The sequence below is a fragment of the Eretmochelys imbricata genome, chromosome 1, assembly GCF_965152235.1.
Source record: "Eretmochelys imbricata isolate rEreImb1 chromosome 1, rEreImb1.hap1, whole genome shotgun sequence".
Classification (NCBI taxonomy): domain Eukaryota; kingdom Metazoa; phylum Chordata; order Testudines; family Cheloniidae; genus Eretmochelys; species Eretmochelys imbricata.
This window is the reverse complement of record NC_135572.1, coordinates 204712138-204733018: the sequence shown is the minus strand read 5'-3', so window position 1 is coordinate 204733018 and position 20881 is coordinate 204712138. Positions and strand designations below refer to the sequence as shown.

General features: G+C 49.1%; 1 protein-coding gene across 4 annotated transcripts in view; it reads left to right on the top strand.

Moving 5' to 3' along the window:
• Positions 1 to 19733, top strand: part of IGSF11 (immunoglobulin superfamily member 11) — a 145340-nt gene extending 125607 nt beyond the window's left edge. The window contains exons 2-7 of one of the 4 annotated variants that reach the window (XM_077807326.1): positions 13650 to 13813; positions 15440 to 15647; positions 16488 to 16643; positions 17729 to 17851; positions 18089 to 18239; positions 19286 to 19733. In XM_077807326.1, the coding sequence (XP_077663452.1) occupies positions 13650 to 13813; positions 15440 to 15647; positions 16488 to 16643; positions 17729 to 17851; positions 18089 to 18239; positions 19286 to 19733 (1250 nt within the window). Of the gene's footprint in view, positions 1 to 13649; positions 13814 to 15439; positions 15648 to 16487; positions 16644 to 17728; positions 17853 to 18088; positions 18240 to 19285 lie in introns of those variants that run through there. The other 3 variants (XM_077807329.1, XM_077807328.1, XM_077807327.1) reach the window with 3 other exon arrangements.
• The last annotated feature ends 1148 nt before the right edge of the window (positions 19734 to 20881 follow it).

The window sequence follows — 20881 nt, the reverse complement described above, 5'->3', positions numbered from 1 at the left end:
TCCTAGGATGCATCAGGTGAAGTATTTCTAGTAGAGACAGGGAAGTGTTAGTACCATTATACAAGGCAGTGGTGAGACCTCACCTGCAATACTGTGTGCAGTTCTGGTCTCCCATGTTTAAGAAGGATGAATTAAAACTGGAACAGGTGCAGAGAAGGGCTACTAGGATTATTCGAGGAATGGAAAACCTGCCTTATGAGAGGAGACTCAAAGAGCTTGGCTTGTTTAGCTTAACCAAACAAAGGCTGAGGGAAGATATGATTGCTGTCTATAAGTGCACATAAGAGGGATAAATATCTGGGTGGAGAGGAGTTATCTGAGTTAAGTACCAATGTTGACAAAGAACAAATGGATATAAACTGGCCATCAACAAGTTTAGGCTTTAAATTAGAGGAAGGTTTTCTAACCATTCGAGGAGTGATGTTATGGAACAGCCTACAGAGGGGAGCAGTGGGGGCACAAAACCTACTGGCTTCAAGACTGAGCGTGATCCATTTGTGGAGGGGCTGGTATGACGAGGTTGCCTACACTGGCATGTTGCTGGTCTTTGACTGCTAGCAGCAAATATCCCCAATGACTGGAGATGGGACACTAATGGGGAGGGCTCTGAGTTACTACAGATAATTCTTTCCCAGGTGTTTGGCTGGTGGATCCTGCCCACATATCTAACTGATTGCCATATTTGGGGTTGGGAAAAAATTTTCCTCCATGTCAGATTGGCAGAGACTCTGGAGGAAGCAGGGGGTTCACCTTGCTCTGCAGCATGGGGCATGGGTCATTTGTGGGTTTAAACTAGTGTAAATGGTGGATTATCTGTAACATGAAGTCTTTAAACCATGATTTGAGGACTTCAGTAACTCAGCCAGAGGTTAGGGGTCTATTACAGGAGCGGGTGGGTGAGGTTCTGTGGCCTGCGATGTGCAGGAGGTCAGATTAGATGATCACAATGATCCCTTCTGATCTTACAGTCTATGAATCTGAGCTCAGGACCTGTGCAGAAGAGCAGGACAAGGTATTTCCTGTCCCACAGGGCTCCAGAATGCTACAGGAAAAGGGAATTTCAGATAGGAGCCATTGAACTGGGGCAAAGAGCAGGAGGAGGGAGACAGCTTGGGATTTTTTATCATCATCATTATTAGTTGGAGGTTGAGGGAGGCCCAGGCAGCCTGCTAAGGTGTGTATTAAGGGCCTGATCCAACTGCCATTGAAATAAATGGAAAGATCCCCACTAACTTTGAAGGGAGTTGTCCCAGCCCCCTAACTTTGAAGGAGATCCTTTAGAGTGGTGCATTGTAAGCAGCGTGATCCCTGTGGCGGTGACACAGCTCCTGTAGCAGACCCCTAGGTTGACATAGCACAGCCCCTGGGGTGGGGTGCCAGAGCCCTAGGCTGGGGTGACACGGCCATTGGAGGGGAGCCAGAGCCCTAGGCTGGGGTGGCACGGCCCCTGTGTGGGTGGGGTATCAGCCCATTCGTTATCAAATACACTTAACCCTAAAAATCTGAAAGCATGAGGATATTTCCTTTTTTGGCATTACAAGGAGGACCTAAACCCATCTTCTCGCAGGACTGTGGTTCCCACTATAACTCTGGAAAGGCCCCCCACCTCTCCTCATTCAAACAGCACGCAGCTGTAGAGCCGAGACTGGCCCCTGGCCCCACAGCTCCAGAAACACTGGCCTCTATCGACCATTTGAGCTACAGGAAGCTGTCTCTGGGGAACGTCCCGACTCCAGAGAGCTTGATTTCTCAAACCAAGCCTTCCATTAATGTTAATTGTCGTGCTGTCTATCCACAGGCCTGCACCCCGCTGCATGCAGTCTGTGTGCCTGTGTGTGAGAGAATACCTAACCTTTGGGGCGGGCAAATGTTGTGTGTTTCAATTGGCTTGTTGCCTTGTTATTTCTGCAACATGCATCTGCATCAGCACAAACACAGCCTGGGCTTTGCTGCCAGGTCTGGCAAATTGTCCCTGGCATAGAGCAGCACCACCTGAGGCCTGCTGCAGATCCCCTTGGGGGCCACCTTGGTGTCTAGGGTGGGGGGTGGGCTGGATTGTTTTGAGATTTAGAAAAGTGGGGGTGTCTCTCTTTTACATATGTCTGGGGGAGTGCGTGTGTGCCTCATACACAACTTGTGTTTAATCGTTCCAGGCCTTGTGTTGCCGTCTCTACTCCCGACAGAAAAAGAGTGACCCTCCCCTTTACTCCCCCTTGGATTCTTGGCAGGGCGAGGGAGAGATCTCTCTGCTTTGGGTACAAATAATTCAGTCCTAGGTCCCGAGCATTTGTGTTGAAGGTGTACTACAGATTCTTTGCGACAGGCTGGTTTAAAAGGCAGTGGCACCCTGCTCTGGTCTCGGTGAGTCCCCAGGGAGAACAGAGGGTGCAGGAGATGAAAGCATTTTTATTTTGGGAGTGGCAGGGGGCCTTCCCTGAAGCTGTGTCTGGTCCCAGGGTCTCTGTTCCTGCAGGCTTTTCAGGGCCTCTGCAGCATTAAAGATTCCAGCAGCGAGAGGCGAGGATCCAATCTCTGCCTTTCATAAAGGTGTGTGTGGGGTTGGGGATGGGAGTGAGGTTGGAGCAATACATTCATACTCTGTGCCCGATCTTTGGCGCATTTTCTAGCAGTGTTAAAAAATGCTGATGATCCCGTCGCCCCGCCCACCTGCTTTCCTACCCATCTGCCCCAGTGTGCCTTTCCCCAACATGCATAATACCCCAGGCCATATGGTCCAACATGCCCAGCCATTTATTCTACACCCCTAACCCCACAGATGTGCACTCCCCCTCCCGCAGCACCCATTCCTTGTGCCTGCTGGCCCCTTTCCTTCCCACCCTGATATATTATTGATCAGGTTTGAGCTTTGCGTTGTTTTCCCTTATTAAGCAGTTTATCATCGTGTCGCCTTTTTCAGGGGAGGAGGAAGAAATTTATTCTTTTGACCATAAATCATTTACAAGGCTGCTGGGCCGTTAATGTATTTTTCATGGCTTGGCAAACAGCAAATAGAAACAAGCGCTGTGGCAGAGCCTCACTGACCTGTTTCAATTCCCCGTTCCTAACTCCGACCCCTCTTCCCTGATCCCGGGAGCGGATGTGTTCTACTGCAGAGATACTGGTGGATTTCTTCCCCCCCGGAGGGGCCACTCTGCTGTGTCAGCAATGGCACACGCTGCTGACTGCACTTGGCACCAAGCCACAGCGCGGTACGTCTCTGCTGACTTGGCTTTGTCGAGAGAATTTTAACAGGGAAATTGCGGGGGGAAAACGAAGTGGCAGCTACTGTACCTTCAGATTCCAAGCGGAGCATGAATTAGGCTCCTGTTCTGTGTCCTGCATTCTTACACAGGTCTCGTGTAGGAGGATCTCGGGATACTTGACGCACTGTGGCCTAGACTGTATCTGCAAAGGGGCAAAGCTAGCTGTGTGGGATGAGGCCCACCTATGAATGGGGATGCTCACAGGGGTGATGTCTATCCAAACCAGGGTTTCCCAAACTTTTGACAACTGAGTCCCCCTTCAGAAAAATGAAACCAATTACATTGCTGGTGCTCCCCACCCTGTGTTGTTAAGGGTCTGCACATCTTAATATATACAGCTTCCATTCTGCTGAACCCCCAGGCTAGTCCTTCATGCTCCTCTCCACTTCAGGAAACACTGATATACATCTGGGAGTGGGGAAAGGCGTCACCAACTGAAGCAAAACCCCTATGTCCTGCAGCTCCTCTGCAGAGGCAGATGACAGTTAGATACAAAGAAAAGGTACGTTCTGAGGTGGAGTGTAGCTGTTGCTACACGGTACAACATTAAGGACAGTGCATGAAGGCAATTGAAACTGCAGGGTGGATCTATATAGTCAGCCTCTACTTTCCCAAGCTGAGCTTTGGGTCACGAGATTGACACCCTTAGGTGTGAAATGCAATGGGGTCTGTAACAGATACATGTACTTGACTTGTGATTCAGGAGACTTCGCTTCCAGCAACGGAGCCTCCCTGTCACCATACTGGGGCAGTTGTTCAGCGCTAGCCCAGGAGGGAAGAGCGCCCCCTACTGAATCACCAGCAGTACTTCCTGCCGCAGCTAGACATTTCCTGGGAGCGAGGCCTCCCATCCAAGTGCCAGTCGTGTCCTCTTCACAGAGCTGAGGGGATCACTTACTGAGGTATTACGGCTGCCTTGTGTGTCTCTTTTGCCCTGTCATTATTTGACCCTGCCAGGGGAGGGGATGGGATGCAACAGTGACCTCAAAGGTTGACACACTGGGATCACGGGCCTTGTTGTCTTCCCAGTCGGCAGAAGAAGCAAACTATTGAGCACTTGAACGGGTTCCTGATCCCACAGGGGCTCCCTCTGCCCTTGCTTAGCAAACACGATAAAGAACCCCCCAAACCTGTCAGTACAGCTGCTACCAAATTTCTCTGCAGCCAGATGCAAGCGCTGGGAATTCAAGGACTGTCAGATCAGAACAGAGCAGTCTCTGACATCGGCCAATGCCGCATGTATCAGAGGGAAGCATTAAACCTCCCATGATATACCTAACTGTGCAACACTATACCATGGAGAGGGGATTAACGTATGCCCCAGAGCATGAAGATTGATTAGTTTTATCCTAGCTAATGTCATTGTAGCTGCTATTTTTATTCCTGTCAATATCCCTTCCTATTTTTGTAATCTCGCTATATAATACAATGCGACTTTATTTGTGTCACCCGTTTGCATACAAAGAGCATCCTAACTGGAGAGGCACACGGAGACCTGCTCCAGGTGGCATGTGCTGCAAAGGAGAAGGCTCTTGTGGCAGCCGTAGCCAAATTGCATGGAGAGGCAGAAAGGAAGACAGTCCTATGGAGTGGGGAAGGGAGCAGAGAGAGAGGATGGAGGTTCACAAGGCTGGCTGGAGAGCGCTGACAAACAAGGAACACGATGTCATGTCTGGAACCCATTTCTAGTTCGCATATTGCTGAAAATAAGACAAAAATATTCACCCCCTGTTGTCCCTAGTCAGAAGCTTCTATTAGGATTTTTTTCAAGTCAGGTAAGATCATTGAGCAAGTACAATTGCTCTGGCAAGGAACTGGGATGGAAAGAAAGCCATCTGGCAAGAGCTGACTCTTGAAATCTTGCCTTAAACTCTGATTCCCATCCCTTATGTCCGCTGCAGGGGAAAGGAGATGTGCTCCACGTTATCGTGGTAAGGTAGCTGGTTCCAAGCCTCCTCCCAGCAGTGGTGGAGAAACTTACTTCTTTCTATAGGGGGAGAAGGCAGGCATGCTGGCTTATCATTGTTCACGAGGCCAGAAGCTGAGTACAGGGCAGGGTGGGTTTTTCATCAGCAAGTTCCTCTGTTGTCTGTCTGTCTAGTCCAGATGTGGGCTATAAATGATGTTAGAGAAGGATCAGATGGGATCAGCACAGATGTGCGGGTAATAGATGTCTCTGAACAGTCGGCGGAGCAATCAGCAAGGAATACCATAGGCCAAGGCTCAAGACCTCAAACCGCTGATTGCTCTATGTGAATTAGTGTGTTCATTGTCCTGCCTTCTTATTTAATGGGATGGGGGGATGCTCTCTGCTGGAGCAGGTGAGTGTTTATTCAATGGGGTGTATGACTCCTCCTGCTGGGACGGATGAGTCTGTTTATTCCATTGGCTAAATGCCAAAGGGATGGATTTCTGACCATTTCTCTAGGTGTGAAGGTGCTTACAAGTTAACTCTGGTTCTTACCTATGTTTAACTGAAGGGGGGGCATTGAATGAAGATTTAGTCTATTAAGATCTATATACGTTCTGAACACACATGTCACTGAGATCTTGCATTTCTGAGATCAGTATTAAGTTTTTCCTGCTCTTTACTCCCATTAGCCCTGCAGAGCCAGCCCAGTCAATGGAGAGGGAGCTGGAGTCTATGCCTTCTTGTCCATCATTGACGGTATTGTTAGCTACAGTATTGCTGGGGTCAGAAAGAATGGAGCTGCGGCCCTGATACAGAACAGCATCCCTGTTCAGGAAATGGGGATGCACAAAGGTGTTTTCCTGTGTTGGGATCTTGATTCCCAGATCTGAGGGTGGGCTTGTCGTGTGTGACTCAATCACAAGTTTCTCCGAGAGCAAAGGGGATGAAGCCAACCTGGCTTATTTCTGCCCTGGTTTGTAGACCTGGGTGATGAACTGTCATCAGGGAATTCCCAGCTGCGAGTGGGGATACTGGAGGGGTTTGAGGAGGCTCTGTGAGTGGGAGTGGGGAAGGGGCTGCGTCAGCAGTGTGACTGGCACTTAGGTACACATGCCCAGACACTACAGGGATTGGAGCCCTGCAAATGCGATGGGTGAGACTGACAGGTAGATGCTTTTCTTGGATGTACCCAGTTGGGTCAGCAGAGTTCCTGACAGGGTTCCCTATGGCACCTGCCTACATTGTGTGCCCCTGATAATGCATCAAATATGGTGTAAGCGGGTGCAACACCCATGGATGTCTCTGGGCCGAAACCTGCCTTGTTCTTGCCTTACACTCTCAGAACCGTGTTTGTGTGCCCTGGGCCTTCTCTCATTTTACTAGTAATCCCTGGTCTCGGTGGTTGTCTCCACTGGAAGTTCTCTGGGCAGCCTTCCCATTTGTGTCTGTGCCTGTGAGTATGATGTGCCGGTCACTGGCGTGTTCCATCATGACCAAATGTGGGCCTCTCCCCGACTCCCCTGCCTTGCTGAGCAATGACTTCACAGGCTGTGGTCCTCGTTTGGTCACCCCAATGGACTGGGGTATGCTGGACTAGTCAGATATTAGATCCAATCCACACTCCATTGCACTTCCTCGCCAATCTGGACTCACAAAGGGGCCATGGCCACTCACGAGCTGCCACGGTTTGCCATGCTGGGCAAGTACTGCTTTTGGTTTGGCCATCACTGAGCTGGCAGTCTACACACCACCAATGAGAATGGGCGAGATCAATATTCTATCCAATCAGTACCCAGCCTCTTCAATGGCAAGTCTGATCTTTCGTGTGGCTACAGCAGTTCTTTTGGATGCTGTGACTGTTCTGGGCACATGGCAACCAGCCTTCTCCTAGCCTCTCATTATTCTGAGTATACTAGCCACCCTTGCTCTCAGGAACAGCTATTTCCCCCCCCTACCAACTGGATTGCTGCATGGCAATGCAGTTGCTCCTTCACAGGCCAGAAGGGATTATCGGCAGGGACAACATCCCTCTTGTGTCTTGGACGTCCTTTCTGTATCAATGTCATTAGTACTTGGGACTGCGAGTCTCCTCTAGTGGCTTCTTAAATGGATGCTGTGCTAGCAGGTCCTGCAGCCAAAGTGCTCATTGCATATATCACTCTCTCCTATACGTGTGATTCTCCCATTCTAGGAGAGGGACCTACTGTTGCTCTGGCACCATATCCGCCTGCTATGTCCGCTCACCTGGGGTGGATAGCATGGTGAGACCATGCCTCTGGAGCAGTAGAAGCATTCTCTTTTAATCTCTCTTCTTTAGTACTGGAGACAGTTTTGTCCAGGTCATTTCGCCTATCGTGGGGTCAAACTCACAGCGACTTGTTTTTACTTTAATCTCAGTAAAAGACAGTTCTGTCATTTCTCCCTCTGGCTAGGATCCCAGAATTTATCCCACTTGAGCACCACATTTCTACATGGGTTACAGAATTTTCTGAACACACTTTGTATGTGTTCTCTGGGCCCTCATTCCTAGTGCAACCAAAACCTTCAAAGTGTCTTCTGCACCTTTTCTGGGGCTTTTCTGCTGCTCCAGGTAGAGCTTCAAGCTTTGCTCCCACCATCTCTGCTTTAGGTAGAGGTGGTGGTGTTGGATTGATTCAGTTTCTCTGTTACTTCCTTCCTTTCCTGTCCCCTCTCTGATCCCTCCTCCTTTCCCCACTGAAGGAGGCACAGGAGCACTTCTCTGATAGTATTTCATATCCCTGGTTTGGTCTTGAGCATGGAGGCAACGCCAGAGTATCAAGGTCCTAGAAGTACAAGGTCCCAGAAATATGAATACTTAATAATGAGGGGCACAGGCAAAGCTGTGTGGGGAGCCCAGGACTGGGATAGTGGAGGGGCGGGGGAGGCTGCAGGGCAGGAGTGAGGGGCATTGGCAGAGCTGTGTGGGGAGCCCAGGACTGGGATAGTGGGAGGGAGAGGGAGACTGCAGGGCAGGAGTGAGGGGCATTGGCAGAGCTGGGTGGGGAGCCCAGGACTGGCGGGGGCTGCAGGGTAGGAGTGAGGAACACTGGCTGAGCTTTGTGGGATAACCAAGGCCAGGGATAACAAGGAGCCCCATCCCTCCTTCAGAGCAGGTTTCTGTTCATTGGTTGCTTTGATAACTCAGGGTGTGTCTACACTGCAAAAACAAGCATATTCTTAACTCAGGTTAGCTAACCCACGTTAGTTAACGTGGGTTATCTCTGTAATTGATGGTGAAAGCTGATTATGGCCTGCCCTACAAACACATAGAAACTTTAGCTCAACGTCTCTCCTCCCCTCCCTAGCAAACATTATAGATCTTCATTCAACTGCTGCATTTTTGTACTCCACACAAGGTTCCAATAAACGGACCTTGATAGCAGCTTACTCGGAAATCACTTTGCCTGCACCACACCCTGTTCCAGCCAGCTGCAGGTCCTGGTGGGAGTATCTGCCAGGTTTCTTAAAGACACGCTCTACTACAGCCTCTGAGATGTGTGCAGGTACTCACGTGTCTATCTGGCCTTATTTGCACCTGATTGTTTCTGAGCCCAACCAGTCTTGACTAGAGATCCATGGGTGGGAGCTAATAGACTAGTAGTATCTGTCTCTTTCTTACTTCAGGACAAGCAGGGAGCCTGAGGCCAGCTGTGGGGCTAGATCCCACAGGTGTGAGTATGAACCATGTGGCATGAATGTTGTACAGTGGCCCCATAACTGATAAAGAAGGTAGCTGAGGGAATCCCATCAAAGATAAAATCAAAATGATCCAATGCCAACAATTACTTTGTTAACCAGGTCCTAGAAATACAAGTGCTTAATAATACCCGAATGGTCATTTCTAAAGCTCCCCGTGTAGCCAAAACATCAATCTGCCAGCTGGTTCCCCAAGAAGTTGGTGACACAGTAATGGAACATTTATTTTATGTAGCTGCTGCGCCCCGGTGCTTCAGGACCAAAATGTAAAGCAAAGCTCAGTCTCTTGTGCACAGGCTGTGGGCTGGGTTCACCTCTCACTTGCACAGATTCGTATCAGTCTAACTCCACTGACACCAGTGTATGTCAGGAGACCCTTGTGAATATCCAGTGTGCACCTATGGACATTGAAGTCCAAAGCTAGGAGAGGCTACTGTAGCTGGAATCAATTCCAGGTGATTATTGCTTACAGGGGAGAGGCGGTTCCTTCTGACAGGCAGTTTAAGCTTGTTGAATGCTTGGGGCTGCTCATTTTAATAAAAGGGGGGCCTTTAACACAACTTTCACCGAGTTGTCTGTTGCTTTATGTTCTGGTGTGTAATCTGATATATTAGCCTGGGATTTTTAAGGAGTCTAAGGGGTTTAGCTGCCCAAATGGGGCACCTAATTCCTTTAGGTTGCTTTGAAAATCCAAACCTTAATATTCATATTAAGTGCAAAATCTACATCCCCCTGGTTAGGTAATGGGCCGAGTTTGTTTCAATGTGGAAACGAGACACTTGCAACTCCTGGTTTTTTAACATTTAAACTTGTAACCCTTCACATTGTAGTAATGGGAGGGCATCTGCATGCATGTCTATGTTTGTGTCTGCATATATGTGTGTCAGCCCACGCATCTGGCTGTGCTGGGGCATGTGTATTATTGTGTCTGCATGTGTCTTTGTGTTGGTGTGTCTGTGCGTGTCTGCCAATGGGGTATGCGTGTCTTTGTGTGTAGATATTTATTATAATCATTTTTATTTGTCTGAGATATAAACAAAAAGGACTTATGCTAAAATGAGGAGCCTGTAAAGAGCATTTGATCTTTGCTGTTTCCACTCGGCATTAGACTGTCTCCCTGGCAGAGGAGTCACTTTGTAGTACTGACCCCCTGGTGCTGTGTGTGTGCTGGTCTCTCTGTTTACATTGGTGCAGGATAACTCTGCACACGCACAGTCTCCCGCTCCCCTGTCACCTTTGTTAAGTTTGCTTGTCAGAAGCTGTTGCGTGTGTTTTCCCCAGCTGGAGCCCTGCAGGTGCCACTTAGCTTAGCAACATGAATCTTTGTCTTTTATCTGCTTCCTGCATCCTGGGCACTCGGGGCCAAAGAGCAGCTGACAGCATTGGAACACTCCGGGCGACGGCAGCGCCTGAAATGTGGGGCAAGGTGGCCAAGTGAGAGTGGAGCAGCTCAGCAAGGAGGGAAGGTATCGAGCAGTGCACTGAATTCGTATAGTGCACGTCCAGGTTCAGATGTACCCTAGGCAAGAGAAATGTGTTTGGGTCTCCGCTATCCCCTAGTGCCCTCTTCTAAAACCACACCACACAGTTTAGCAGCACTGATTGACTGTGTCCTGGAATAGCTGGGAGTGTTGCACTTCAGCATTGCAGTTGTTTGGAAGAGTGGTCGGGGACTGGGATCCCAGAGGGTTGGGGGCTGCAGGGTAGGAGTGAGGGGCATTGGCAGAGCTGTGCGTGGGGAGCCCAGGGCTGGAATAGTAGGAAAGACTGCAGATCAAGAGTGAGGGGCATTGGCAGAGCTGTGTGGGATAACCAATGCCAGGAATAACAAGGAGCCCCATTCCTCCTACAGAGCAGGTACCTGTTCCACGGTTGCTTTGGTAACTCAGGGTGTGTCTACACTGCCAAAACAGGCATATTCGTAACTTGGGTTAGCTAACCCACGTTAGTTAACTGGAGTTAAAAGAGTAGTGAAGTCACAGCACCTCAGCTTTTAACTCAGCTTAGCAGCTTGAGTTAAAGGCTCTAGGGCAGCCTGGGGTTGAACTCATGCTGCCAGTCTGAGTTAAAAGCCAAGTTGCCGTGGCTTTGCTGCTACTTTACCCTGGGTTAGCACACCTTTTTGCAGTGTAGACGTTGGAGTGCGGTGCTTGCTTTGCTTCCTATTTGGGTGGTCATTATTCCAAGTCAGGCGTGCATTCAGAGCTGGATAAATAATCCCCATTTTCTTTCTTTTTGTGACTTGTTCACAAAGTGATTGGGAAATTCTTAAATGTGTTCTTCATTCAAAATTATTTTCACATTTTGAAAGGAAATAATGATGCATGTTGTTGTCAGAATTATTTTAGTATTTTTATTATTCTGCAGTTTGTTGCAAGTATTAGCAATTGTGCCATGCTAGTTGGTTACATAAACCACATGATGCTATTTCATTTCCCTGATTGGATGCCTTATGTAACAATCCTGCACCACAAACTGGAACAGTTTTTGTTGGCGAATACACAGGTGTAAAATTCCCTTTTCCTGAGTAGTGTCATCAGCAAGTTTGAGCACTTGCGAGTCTGCAGACAGTGAACGTGGAAGAGTCATGAACACGACTGAATCCACATTTTTTTTCAAATCAGATGAATATTTGTGGACAGCCTTTTCCCTCTATTTGCTAGGCTCATAAGGATTACTTCATTAGACTACAGTGGGCATCACTGAAGACCCTGGCTCCCCATGTTAGGATGAGAACATACATCAGTCAATGGCTGGGTTCTTAAGATACTTTATTAGGGCAAAGATATATTTCTCCTCTTTAGCAGGTGGTGTGTTGGCCCAGTTGAAACTTCATAGTAGCCTTTGGGTTTAGCCCTAGATAAATTGCATCACAATAGTCCAGTCTTGGTGACACAGAGTGTGGAACACGTTAGGGTAACATCAACGGATGCAATCTCCTGACCTGCCTAAGTTGAAGGGACCATTTCTGGCATTTTGGCTTCTAGTGCTGTGTGGCCATCCCTGAGCAAGTCAGGAGTCCATAAGGATCCTAAGTTTGCCTTTTGCCTTAGTGGTTGTAAGGCAGAGGCCATGTCCTGAGGGGAGGTCATGCCTGCTAGCTCTTACTATTTCCGCTTACTGCCAACATCCCCTGATAGTAGCTTGCTGGCTTGAACTTAAGCCAGCTGTTTCTTCCCACAGCTCCAAGTTCTCTCCGATAGTAGGACAAGAGCTGGCTGAAATGTTTCAGCAGGAAATTCTGAAATTCAAAATAAAAAACAGAATTCTGAAACAGGGCAGACAAATAATGTTTTTACATTTCCCGCAGAAGGGGAATTCCAAAATGTCACTCTGACCTTTTCAAAAACATTTCTGAGGCTCCCAGAGCTGCCTGGAGCCCCAGGAGTTGGACAGTTTGGGGAACCAGGGAGTGCCAAGGAACTGAAAGGCGACTTTGACTTCCAAGCTTCTTGTTCCCCATTAGCTTGCCAGCCAGGCTGCCAAGGAGGCTGAGTGGGCAAGATGGCACAAAATGAGGCAGGTGTCGAAATCTGTTTTCCATTGATATTTTGTAGAAATCAACACTTTTCCCCAGAACATTTTGATTTCAACCCACATGGGCACCTCCCAACAGAAAAATGTTCCATTGGAAAATTTCTGACCCCCTTTCATTAGGACAGAAGGTGGCAGGGCTGTCCGTAGTCAGGAGTCGTACAGCTGGGTGTTATCAGCATCCTGATAAGATCTGATAGCTGGTAATATCTTACTGTGCCCCATAGAGGCCTCACGTATAGGTTAAACGTGAGAAGGACTGATTGGCATTTAAAGTGATGCGAGTTGGTGGCTTGAACCCAATATTTAGATTTTGTGGGAGGGGAAAAAACCTTTTTAAAAAAACCTAATGTTAATAGAAATCTTTGCAGAGTTTTCTTGTTAATTTTCATATGGACAGAGTTTGGCTGTATGGATTTAAATCTCTCCCTGCATGGTTTGCAACCCAAACATTGAAGCCCTGAGCCAGTGCATGAGAGCTGGAAACTGAAAACGACTGGGAGTCAAAGTGAGGCCGATCAGGCTACTTGCATTATCCAGCCTGAATAAAATGCAAAAAAAGTGAATTCTGTAAAGTCATTTTGCTTCAATCTGTTCTTTCAGCGTCAGGAGCCATTATAATCACACAGGAAGAAATTGGGATTTAAAAACAGATATTATTTTTAACCCTTTTAAATGTAAAACAATCAAGAAAACTTTCCTGTTCATACTGGATTTTGTTGGAGAAAAAATGGAGAGCTAATTGCATGTCTCCTTTAACATGAGTTTTTTCTCTCTCATCTCACTACCCTGTTGTTAAAACCCTTGTACCTGGTTTCCCTTCTTGGGCAACTTCAGAAGTGCCCGCTTTCTCGATGTTGGGTGGGTTTTCAAATGCCGTTCATTATCTCTAGGACAGCTTAGCTTCTCTTGCAGATTTTTTCCTGTCTTCAAAATGGACCCTGTTATTTTTAAAGGGACTGAAGCCAGAATGTCCTCAGTTAAGATGGCCGCCATTTCACCTTTGCCTTTTGCAATGGCTCTGGGGAAAATAGCTCCATTTTGCAAAGCACTGGGGGACGAGGTCGCCCTTTTTGGCCTGTGGTGGTTGGAAAGGGACTGCTGTCCCTGGCTCAATGCTGGTGCCATGCCGCACTCATGAATAGTGCTGCGTGAAAAGGGTGGCATTGCAAGACTGCAGGGAAGGGGCTGGATGTTTGAACTTTGTGTCCCTTTCTTTACAGGTCTGGTGAGCCCCCTGGAGGTGTCAGTGAGCTCAGGAAGTATCCAGGTTGCTCGGGGACAGACAGCAATCCTGCCCTGTACCTTCACCACTAGCGCTGCCCTCACTAATCTTAATGTCATCTGGATGGTCATCCCCCTCTCCAACGCCAACCAGCCGGAACAGGTACCAGTCTTCATTGGAACGTGGAGCTCTCTGTGTCTTTGTCTTCCCTGGTCCCATCAACACCACTTGGGCAGGGATGCGTGTGTTGGGTGTGGGCTGTCTGATCACCCGTCTGGATTCTAGTGCAGAAAACCTGTGCAATAGCTGGACTTCTGCATTAGCATCACCAGCTCCTGACTCAGGATAGGGCGTCCCAGAAGACAAAGCATTCCTGGGCAGTGGAGCAGTAGGGTGATGAAGGTCAGGACTGAGGTTCTTTGGCAGAATTTATAGTGCCTCAATCGTCATCCCATCTAGCTCTGCTGCCCTTTTATAACCAATATTGCCTCTGTGCTTTTACATCTTTCTGTGTCTCCAATTGTCACCCTGTGTCCTAGCATTTCTTCCCATGTTGCTGTATGTGCCCTGTGTTCCTTACTCTTGCCTCGTGTTTCTAATTCTTTCCCCACTACCTTATTTGGCACCTAACTTGTATCCTGTCTCCTCAGTTGTTCTGGTTTGACTTACACACTGGGCAGGTGTCCAGTGTAGCGTGAGCTGCTCTGGATTCCAGATATTCTGTGGGTAGAATGGGGCACTTGGAGAATGGCCCAGCTTGGGGCACTCTGTGGTGTGGGATCGGAGGTGGCTCTGGAGGATCTGGAAGCAGTTGAGGCTGAAGCTGAAAGGATGATGGATCCCTTTGTACTGGGGTTCTGTAGTACTTCCATTCTGCAGAACACTGTTTAAGAGACAGATGTTCTCATGGACCCACCAGTCCTCCTAACACCCCACTGCTTGTTGCTTGTGAGGTTTCATTCTGAAGGACATCAGGAGGGACTCAATATCTCTGTGGTGGCCCAAGGACCATAGTTTGAGCACCACTGGGCCTTATGCTCAGACGGCTAGAAAACATTAGAAAACCTTGTTCTGAAATTCACTTGTCCCAGGCCAGCTCACCTCCCTCGGCATTTGAGGTTCCGTTGTGAATTCTGGAATCCACCAGTGAAGCGCGGTTGGTTTTCAGCAGCTCATGTTGTTGTTCCAGCTGTGTTAGCAATCGGTGACTAATGACTGTACCCCTTTGTTATTTCCTGGGGCCTGGCTGCCTGGTGGTGAGGATCATTGCAATGAACTGAACGGGCAGTTTCAAATCATTTTAGGGCAGCTCCACCAAGGGGAGAACTAAAGTGACCCTGGCTGCTCACCCACCAGTGCCTGTCTCCAACAAAACACTCAGGGCTGCAGCTCAGGAAGCCACGGAGATTCATTCTCTCAGAGTCCATCCCACCTGGTGGATACTGACATCGCATGGAGGAGAAGGAGGAGGCAGACATCCCAGATCCAGTCAGAGAAATACACTTGGGAACCTGGCACATTGCCTCTGAGAAGAGAGCCCGTTGCAGTGTGTTACTGACACACACACACTCTGCCTCTGAGGCCACTGCTGAGTTCCCGTGCTATCATCCCTTAGAGGAAATCCGCTATCACGGTGCATCCGCATGGGAGCTACTGTCAATTGGTATTCGGTTTCACTGAGGTCCATAAGGAGCTGGCCCTTTCTGATTTGCCCCTCATTGTAATACACACTTTGCTTCTTCACAGCAGCCAGTACAGAGAGATGTCCAATCCTTCTTTCTTTTCTAGGTTATTCTCTACCAAGGGGGGCAGATCTTTGGTGGTGCACCCCAGTTCCATGGGCGAGTGGGGTTTGCAGGGACAATGCCAACCACCAGTGCCTCCATCTTCATCAACAACACCCAGCTTTCGGACACTGGCACGTACCAGTGTTTGGTCAACAACCTTCCAGACCGAGGTGGCAGGAACATTGGAGTCATTGGTCTCACCGTCTTGGGTGTGTGTATTGGGAGTGGGGAGACAAGGGAGTTCTCTATGTGTGTGGTTGGATATGCACTGAGGAACAAGACAGTATGGGTGTTTGTTGGGGGTGACCTGGAAACACTGGGTGTAGGTTGTGAGGTGGGGCTGATGACTGTACTCGGGGGTATGGGAAGGTATCTTGTGCATGTGTACATATTGGAGGGACAAAGGGCTCTTGGGGCTAGGATGTGAGGTGCTTTGGGGAATGTATTGAGGGGATGAGGGTATCTTGCAGGTAGGTATATTAAAGAGGCCATGACAGTTTCCTACATAACAACAAGAGAATGGAACAGACCTGTGGTTCTTGACTCTGGTTTCTCTCCCCTAAAAGTGGCCTGTACTGAGTGCTTCAGAGAAGGTTGTAGATCCCCCAGTAATTCACTTGGCCAATGTGCCATTACTGTTTCATGGGGGCAAACATTTTCCCGTCCTCAGCCCGTAACCAGCATATGCTATGGAGCAGGAGGATTTAATGAAGGAAGGATTTATCATGTGATCCCAGCGAGGGAACTGCAGATGCTCTTCTTCCCAGGCATGGGTCAAATGCAAAGTGGCCAGGACAAAGTTACACTTTCCTTTTTCGTGCCAGAGTCTTAGTGGGGCTCCTGTGTCTGTGACTTCCCTGTCAGTCTCCCCCCTTCCCCATTCTGCCCTTTCACTGCCTTTCAGCTGCACGCTGTTGCTCACATCCATGACACTGTTTTCTTGGACCTGGGGGCACACTCATAGGCAGCGGGTGAGCAACAAGAACCCAGGACCTTTGTTGGATATGCCTCCTGACATGCTGTTGCTTTCCCCTCTGCTCTCATTGTAGTTCCTCCTTCCGCTCCGCTCTGCAGAATTCAGGGGTCCCTGGATGTTGGCAGTGATATCACCCTGACCTGCAACTCAGAAGAAGGCATCCCTCGGCCGACATACCTCTGGGAGAAGTTGGACAATGCCCCCAGGCTACCCCCGACTGCCACGCAAGGTGCTCGCTCTATTATCTTCCTCTTCCCCAAGTGGCTAATTTGCTTGGTTTTGTCTGTGCTGCCAGTGATGACATGACTTATCAAGACTCCCCTGAGTCACTGCACAGTCACTTATTCGTAAAGAAGGTACCATGTGGGGAATAAAAGGGTGACTTGACAGCCGTAGTGTCTTGGGTGCCCTCTAGTGGCCATTCTCACTATAGTATTTCTTCATATGGGAAATGCCTCTTGGGCTACAACTGTTCAACAACAACAACAAAAAAATGTGGCCAAAATGTTCACAGGTTACTACTGATTTTGGGGGCCTCACAGATTAAAATGCATTTCAAAGTAAACTCAAATAGCCAAGGACTGGAAATTATGGAAACGTAGCCTTAGGATCACCCAAAGAATTTTGCAATTTGTTGAATCTGAGGATTTACCCCTATTCCCCAGTGTTGTGCCGAGGGGTGCTGTGCTTCTGGATCAGCTGTCCTCCAGATGTGAAATAAAGCTAGGGCCCTGATCACTTTTGGTTCTGAAAAAAATCCCATGGTACCAATTGTGAGACATAGAAGTTTGTCTTGGTATACTGGCCAAACGGCAACCCGCCTATTTCTAGTCTTCTACCTTAACTTACTCCAGACTTTCAGTTGGTATGGGATCCTTTCATTTTTGTATAAAACAGGAATGAGGGGCATTGGCAAAGCTGTATGGAGAGCCCAGGACGGGACTAGCAGAGGGGACTGCAGGGCAGGATTGAATTTTATGGGAAGAGCTGTGTGGTGAAGGTTACACATTCCTTGCTTGTATTTTGCCTGGCTCTCTTCTCCTGCACAATATCAGCCCCAAGCTTTCATGTAGAAAAATTCATCTATAAAAAGAAAAAGAAACATCTACTGTAAGCTCCTTAAGATCTAATCTCTCTGTGTGTGTGTGTGTGTGTGTGTGTGTGTGTGTGAGATGCTTCCATCTGAAAGTTATTTCCTAATTTATTTATCTCTTAAGAGTCTCACACCAGAATTCCCTATTTGCTGGATTTGCCTTTTCATGGTTTTCTGGAGAGGTTATGTATAAATCCTTCTTTTTCTTCTTGCTTGTGTAGACCAAGTCCAGGGCACGGTCACCCTCCGGAATATCAGCACTGTGTCGTCAGGTCTTTACCAGTGCGTGGCTTCTAATGCCATTGGAACCAGCACCTGCCTTCTGGACCTGCAAGTCATTGCACGTAAGTACATTCCAATGGGAGGTTTGACCATGCTGTTGAGCTCTGCTCTGGTGACCAGTGTAACCATGTATACCCCGAGCCATCACACCTCTACGGGGTAGGATCTTAGTGCCCACGACTGTGGGGATGGAGACCCATCTGGGCCACCATGTTATTCCCTAGCTCCAACCAGTAGAGCTCCAGCTTGCACCCTAACCCTGATTTCTTCCTTTCCTTTTTGTTCCATGTCCCCCACAGCTCATCCCCGGAGTGTTGGCCTGATTGCTGGAGCCGTTGCCACGGGTGCAGTTGTGCTCATTGTTTGCATTGTCTTGGTGGCTGTGGCACTGGTTTACTGGAAGAACAAACACAAGGAGGAAGAAGAGGAGGAGATTCCCAATGAGATAAGGTTGGACTCAGGGCAGACAGATGGCAATGAACCTTGGGTCAGGGCTGGCTCTGAGTGATCTTCACTTCCCCCTGCTAATCCCACTGATGTTCACTGGGGCTGCCAAGAGCACCTGCATCCAGAAAATGGAGGCAAATGATAGAGATAGCAAATTTTTGGATGAGCAGAGGAGGTCTGAATTCTTGTAGGTGAGGCGGCGGGGGTGGGAGATTTTTGCATACCCTGTCTTTACACAAGGGGGATGGAGGCTGACAGCAGTGGCTATGTGGGGAGAGAGATTTCAAAACCGAAGGGATGAATGTGGGTGTAAGATGAGTGAGGCATCCTATGCCATGGTACCAAAGAGCAGTGGGGGAGGGCTCTGGGGAGAGAGAAGAGACTTTGTCCAAGGTTACAGCCCTGTCCCTGGTTAGCGTCCTCGCCCCGCAAACACACAGCTGCTTCCCATGGGATCTTTGCCTCAGTGGCACAATGCTAGCAGGTGGGATAATTAATAAGAACTAAGATGAGAGTCATGACGGATGAGGTGTGATCAGGCCCTTGGTTACTGCATCCATCACCTGCCACCTTTGATCACCGCTGCCAGTAGAGCTGGGTGAGTAACAGATTTTTTGGTTTGTTAGCAATTATGAAAAATACCCACCTTGTTTCAGGCCCCCTGCCCACAAAACTGTTTGAAATTTTTAGCAAATTTAAAAAATATCATTTTGGGTCAAACAAATTGTTTCATTTTGATTTTGAGCATTTTTACAAGTTTTAAAAATAAAATTAAAGGACATTTTGAAATAAGAATTCCTTTAGAACTCTGATAATGGAACCATTAATTTACCTGAATTTTCTTTTGATGTCCCCCCCCCAAACAAAACAAAACAAAACAGACAGTTCAATGAAATCAACATGAATTCTCACAATGTTTCGGTGTCACCAAATCAGTATTTGTTGCCAAATATTTTTTGTGTGAAAAACTGCGCCCTGCTCTGTGGAAGGAGGTCAGGGGCATGAAGGGGTTACAGACAGGACTCTGATCTCCTGCCCTCTGTTTCTAGGGAGGACGACCTGCCACCCAAATGCTCTTCGGCCATGAAAGCGTTCCATGGTGATGCATCATCCTCAGAGAATGACACCCTTACCTCCTCCAACACTTACAACAGCCGCTACTGGAATGACCCCAAAGCCAATCATGCCACCAACTCCTTCACCCGCTTCAGCAATAACAACGACGTGCGCCAGCCCTTCTCCCGCTCTGGGAGCACCAACACTCGCCCTGTCTATGCTAATGGAGGCCACCCGTCCCCAGCTCCACCCAAGACGCTGGTGGTGACAGCCAGCACGGCACCTTCCCCACAGGAGGTAGCCAGGAGCAATGGCTCAGTCAGCCGCAAGCCAAGGCCTCAGCACACACGCTCCTATGCCGTGAGCCAGGCGACGTTGGAGCGGATAGGGGCTGTGCCTGTCATGGTGCCAGCCCAGAGCCGGGCGGGCTCTCTGGTGTAGGAAGTGAGAGCAGGTGTAAGGAAAGCAAGAAGCTATCGTACCAGATGGGGTGGAGATCTGGCCAAGAGACCCTCCTCTTTCTCCCTGAAACAGGATGAAGGGGGAGACATGCTTCTCCCTAGTGCCCGCCCCCCTTCACTAGACTTTAACCTACCAATGCGATGGTCCTTTCTTCGCCACGCCGCCCTCAGAATCTCAGGGGGCTCCGCCACATCAGCTGGATCTCACAGATGTGCCAAGGCCAAGGGAGGGGCCCCAAGGGTGCCAGGCCCTTGCAGGGGATGCGCGTTTGTTTCTAATCTCCACCTGATGTGGAGTTTGGCGTTTTTTGATTTCCAAGGGGTGGGCGAGTTGGGTGGGGTTCATGAGGAGAGCCGGAAGGGGCAGGGGAAGGAGGACATCAGCTCTGCTGCTCACGCGCCCACTGCCAGCCCAAGAACGGGCGATGGAATCAGAGAGGTGAGCGAGGAGATGCTGGCCATGCCAGGCCGATTTCAAAGGGCCAACGCAGAGACAGACCCACCAGCCAGAGCAGATGGGGTGGGGGATGGGCTTGGAAGTTCTATTTATTTATTTCTGTTTCCGTCTCTCTCTCCACACCGGACGATTTCCTGCACTAGTTCTGGATGCTTCCGGAGCCCCATTTGCCTCATTGGAAACTGCTGCCATCGGGGCCTCGTTCCCCAAAAAGCCGCTTGGAAGGAGGCTGTGCGGCTGCTGCAGCGGGAGTTTTCTCAGAGGCGTAAAGGAGTCGCGTGGGGTAGGAAGCTGCAAGCAGCTCCTGCCGGGCTGGCCAAAAGTCTCCGTGGCTGAAGAGCCGCGCTGTTTCTGGGCTTGTGGCTTAAATTCCCAATGAGCTGGGCTTAGCTTTGGCCTTTGCATGGCAGGGTCTCCCTACCGGGCTGTTTTGGGGCTGTCCTGCATGGTCCTAGCACGGTGCTTGTCGAACCGGGGGGTGGGGTGGGGCGGGAGGCGGGAGGGGCCCTGGCACTGAGGCACCATATTTATTCCTCCCATGCTGGATGCTGGGGTTGTCGGGGTTTGGTTTTTAAATACTGCTCTTTAGAAAGAGTGAAAGCAGGGGGCTTGTGGAGGTGCCAGGCCCATGCGGCGGGTGTTCTAGCTATCTGCTCCGTTCCCTCCATGCC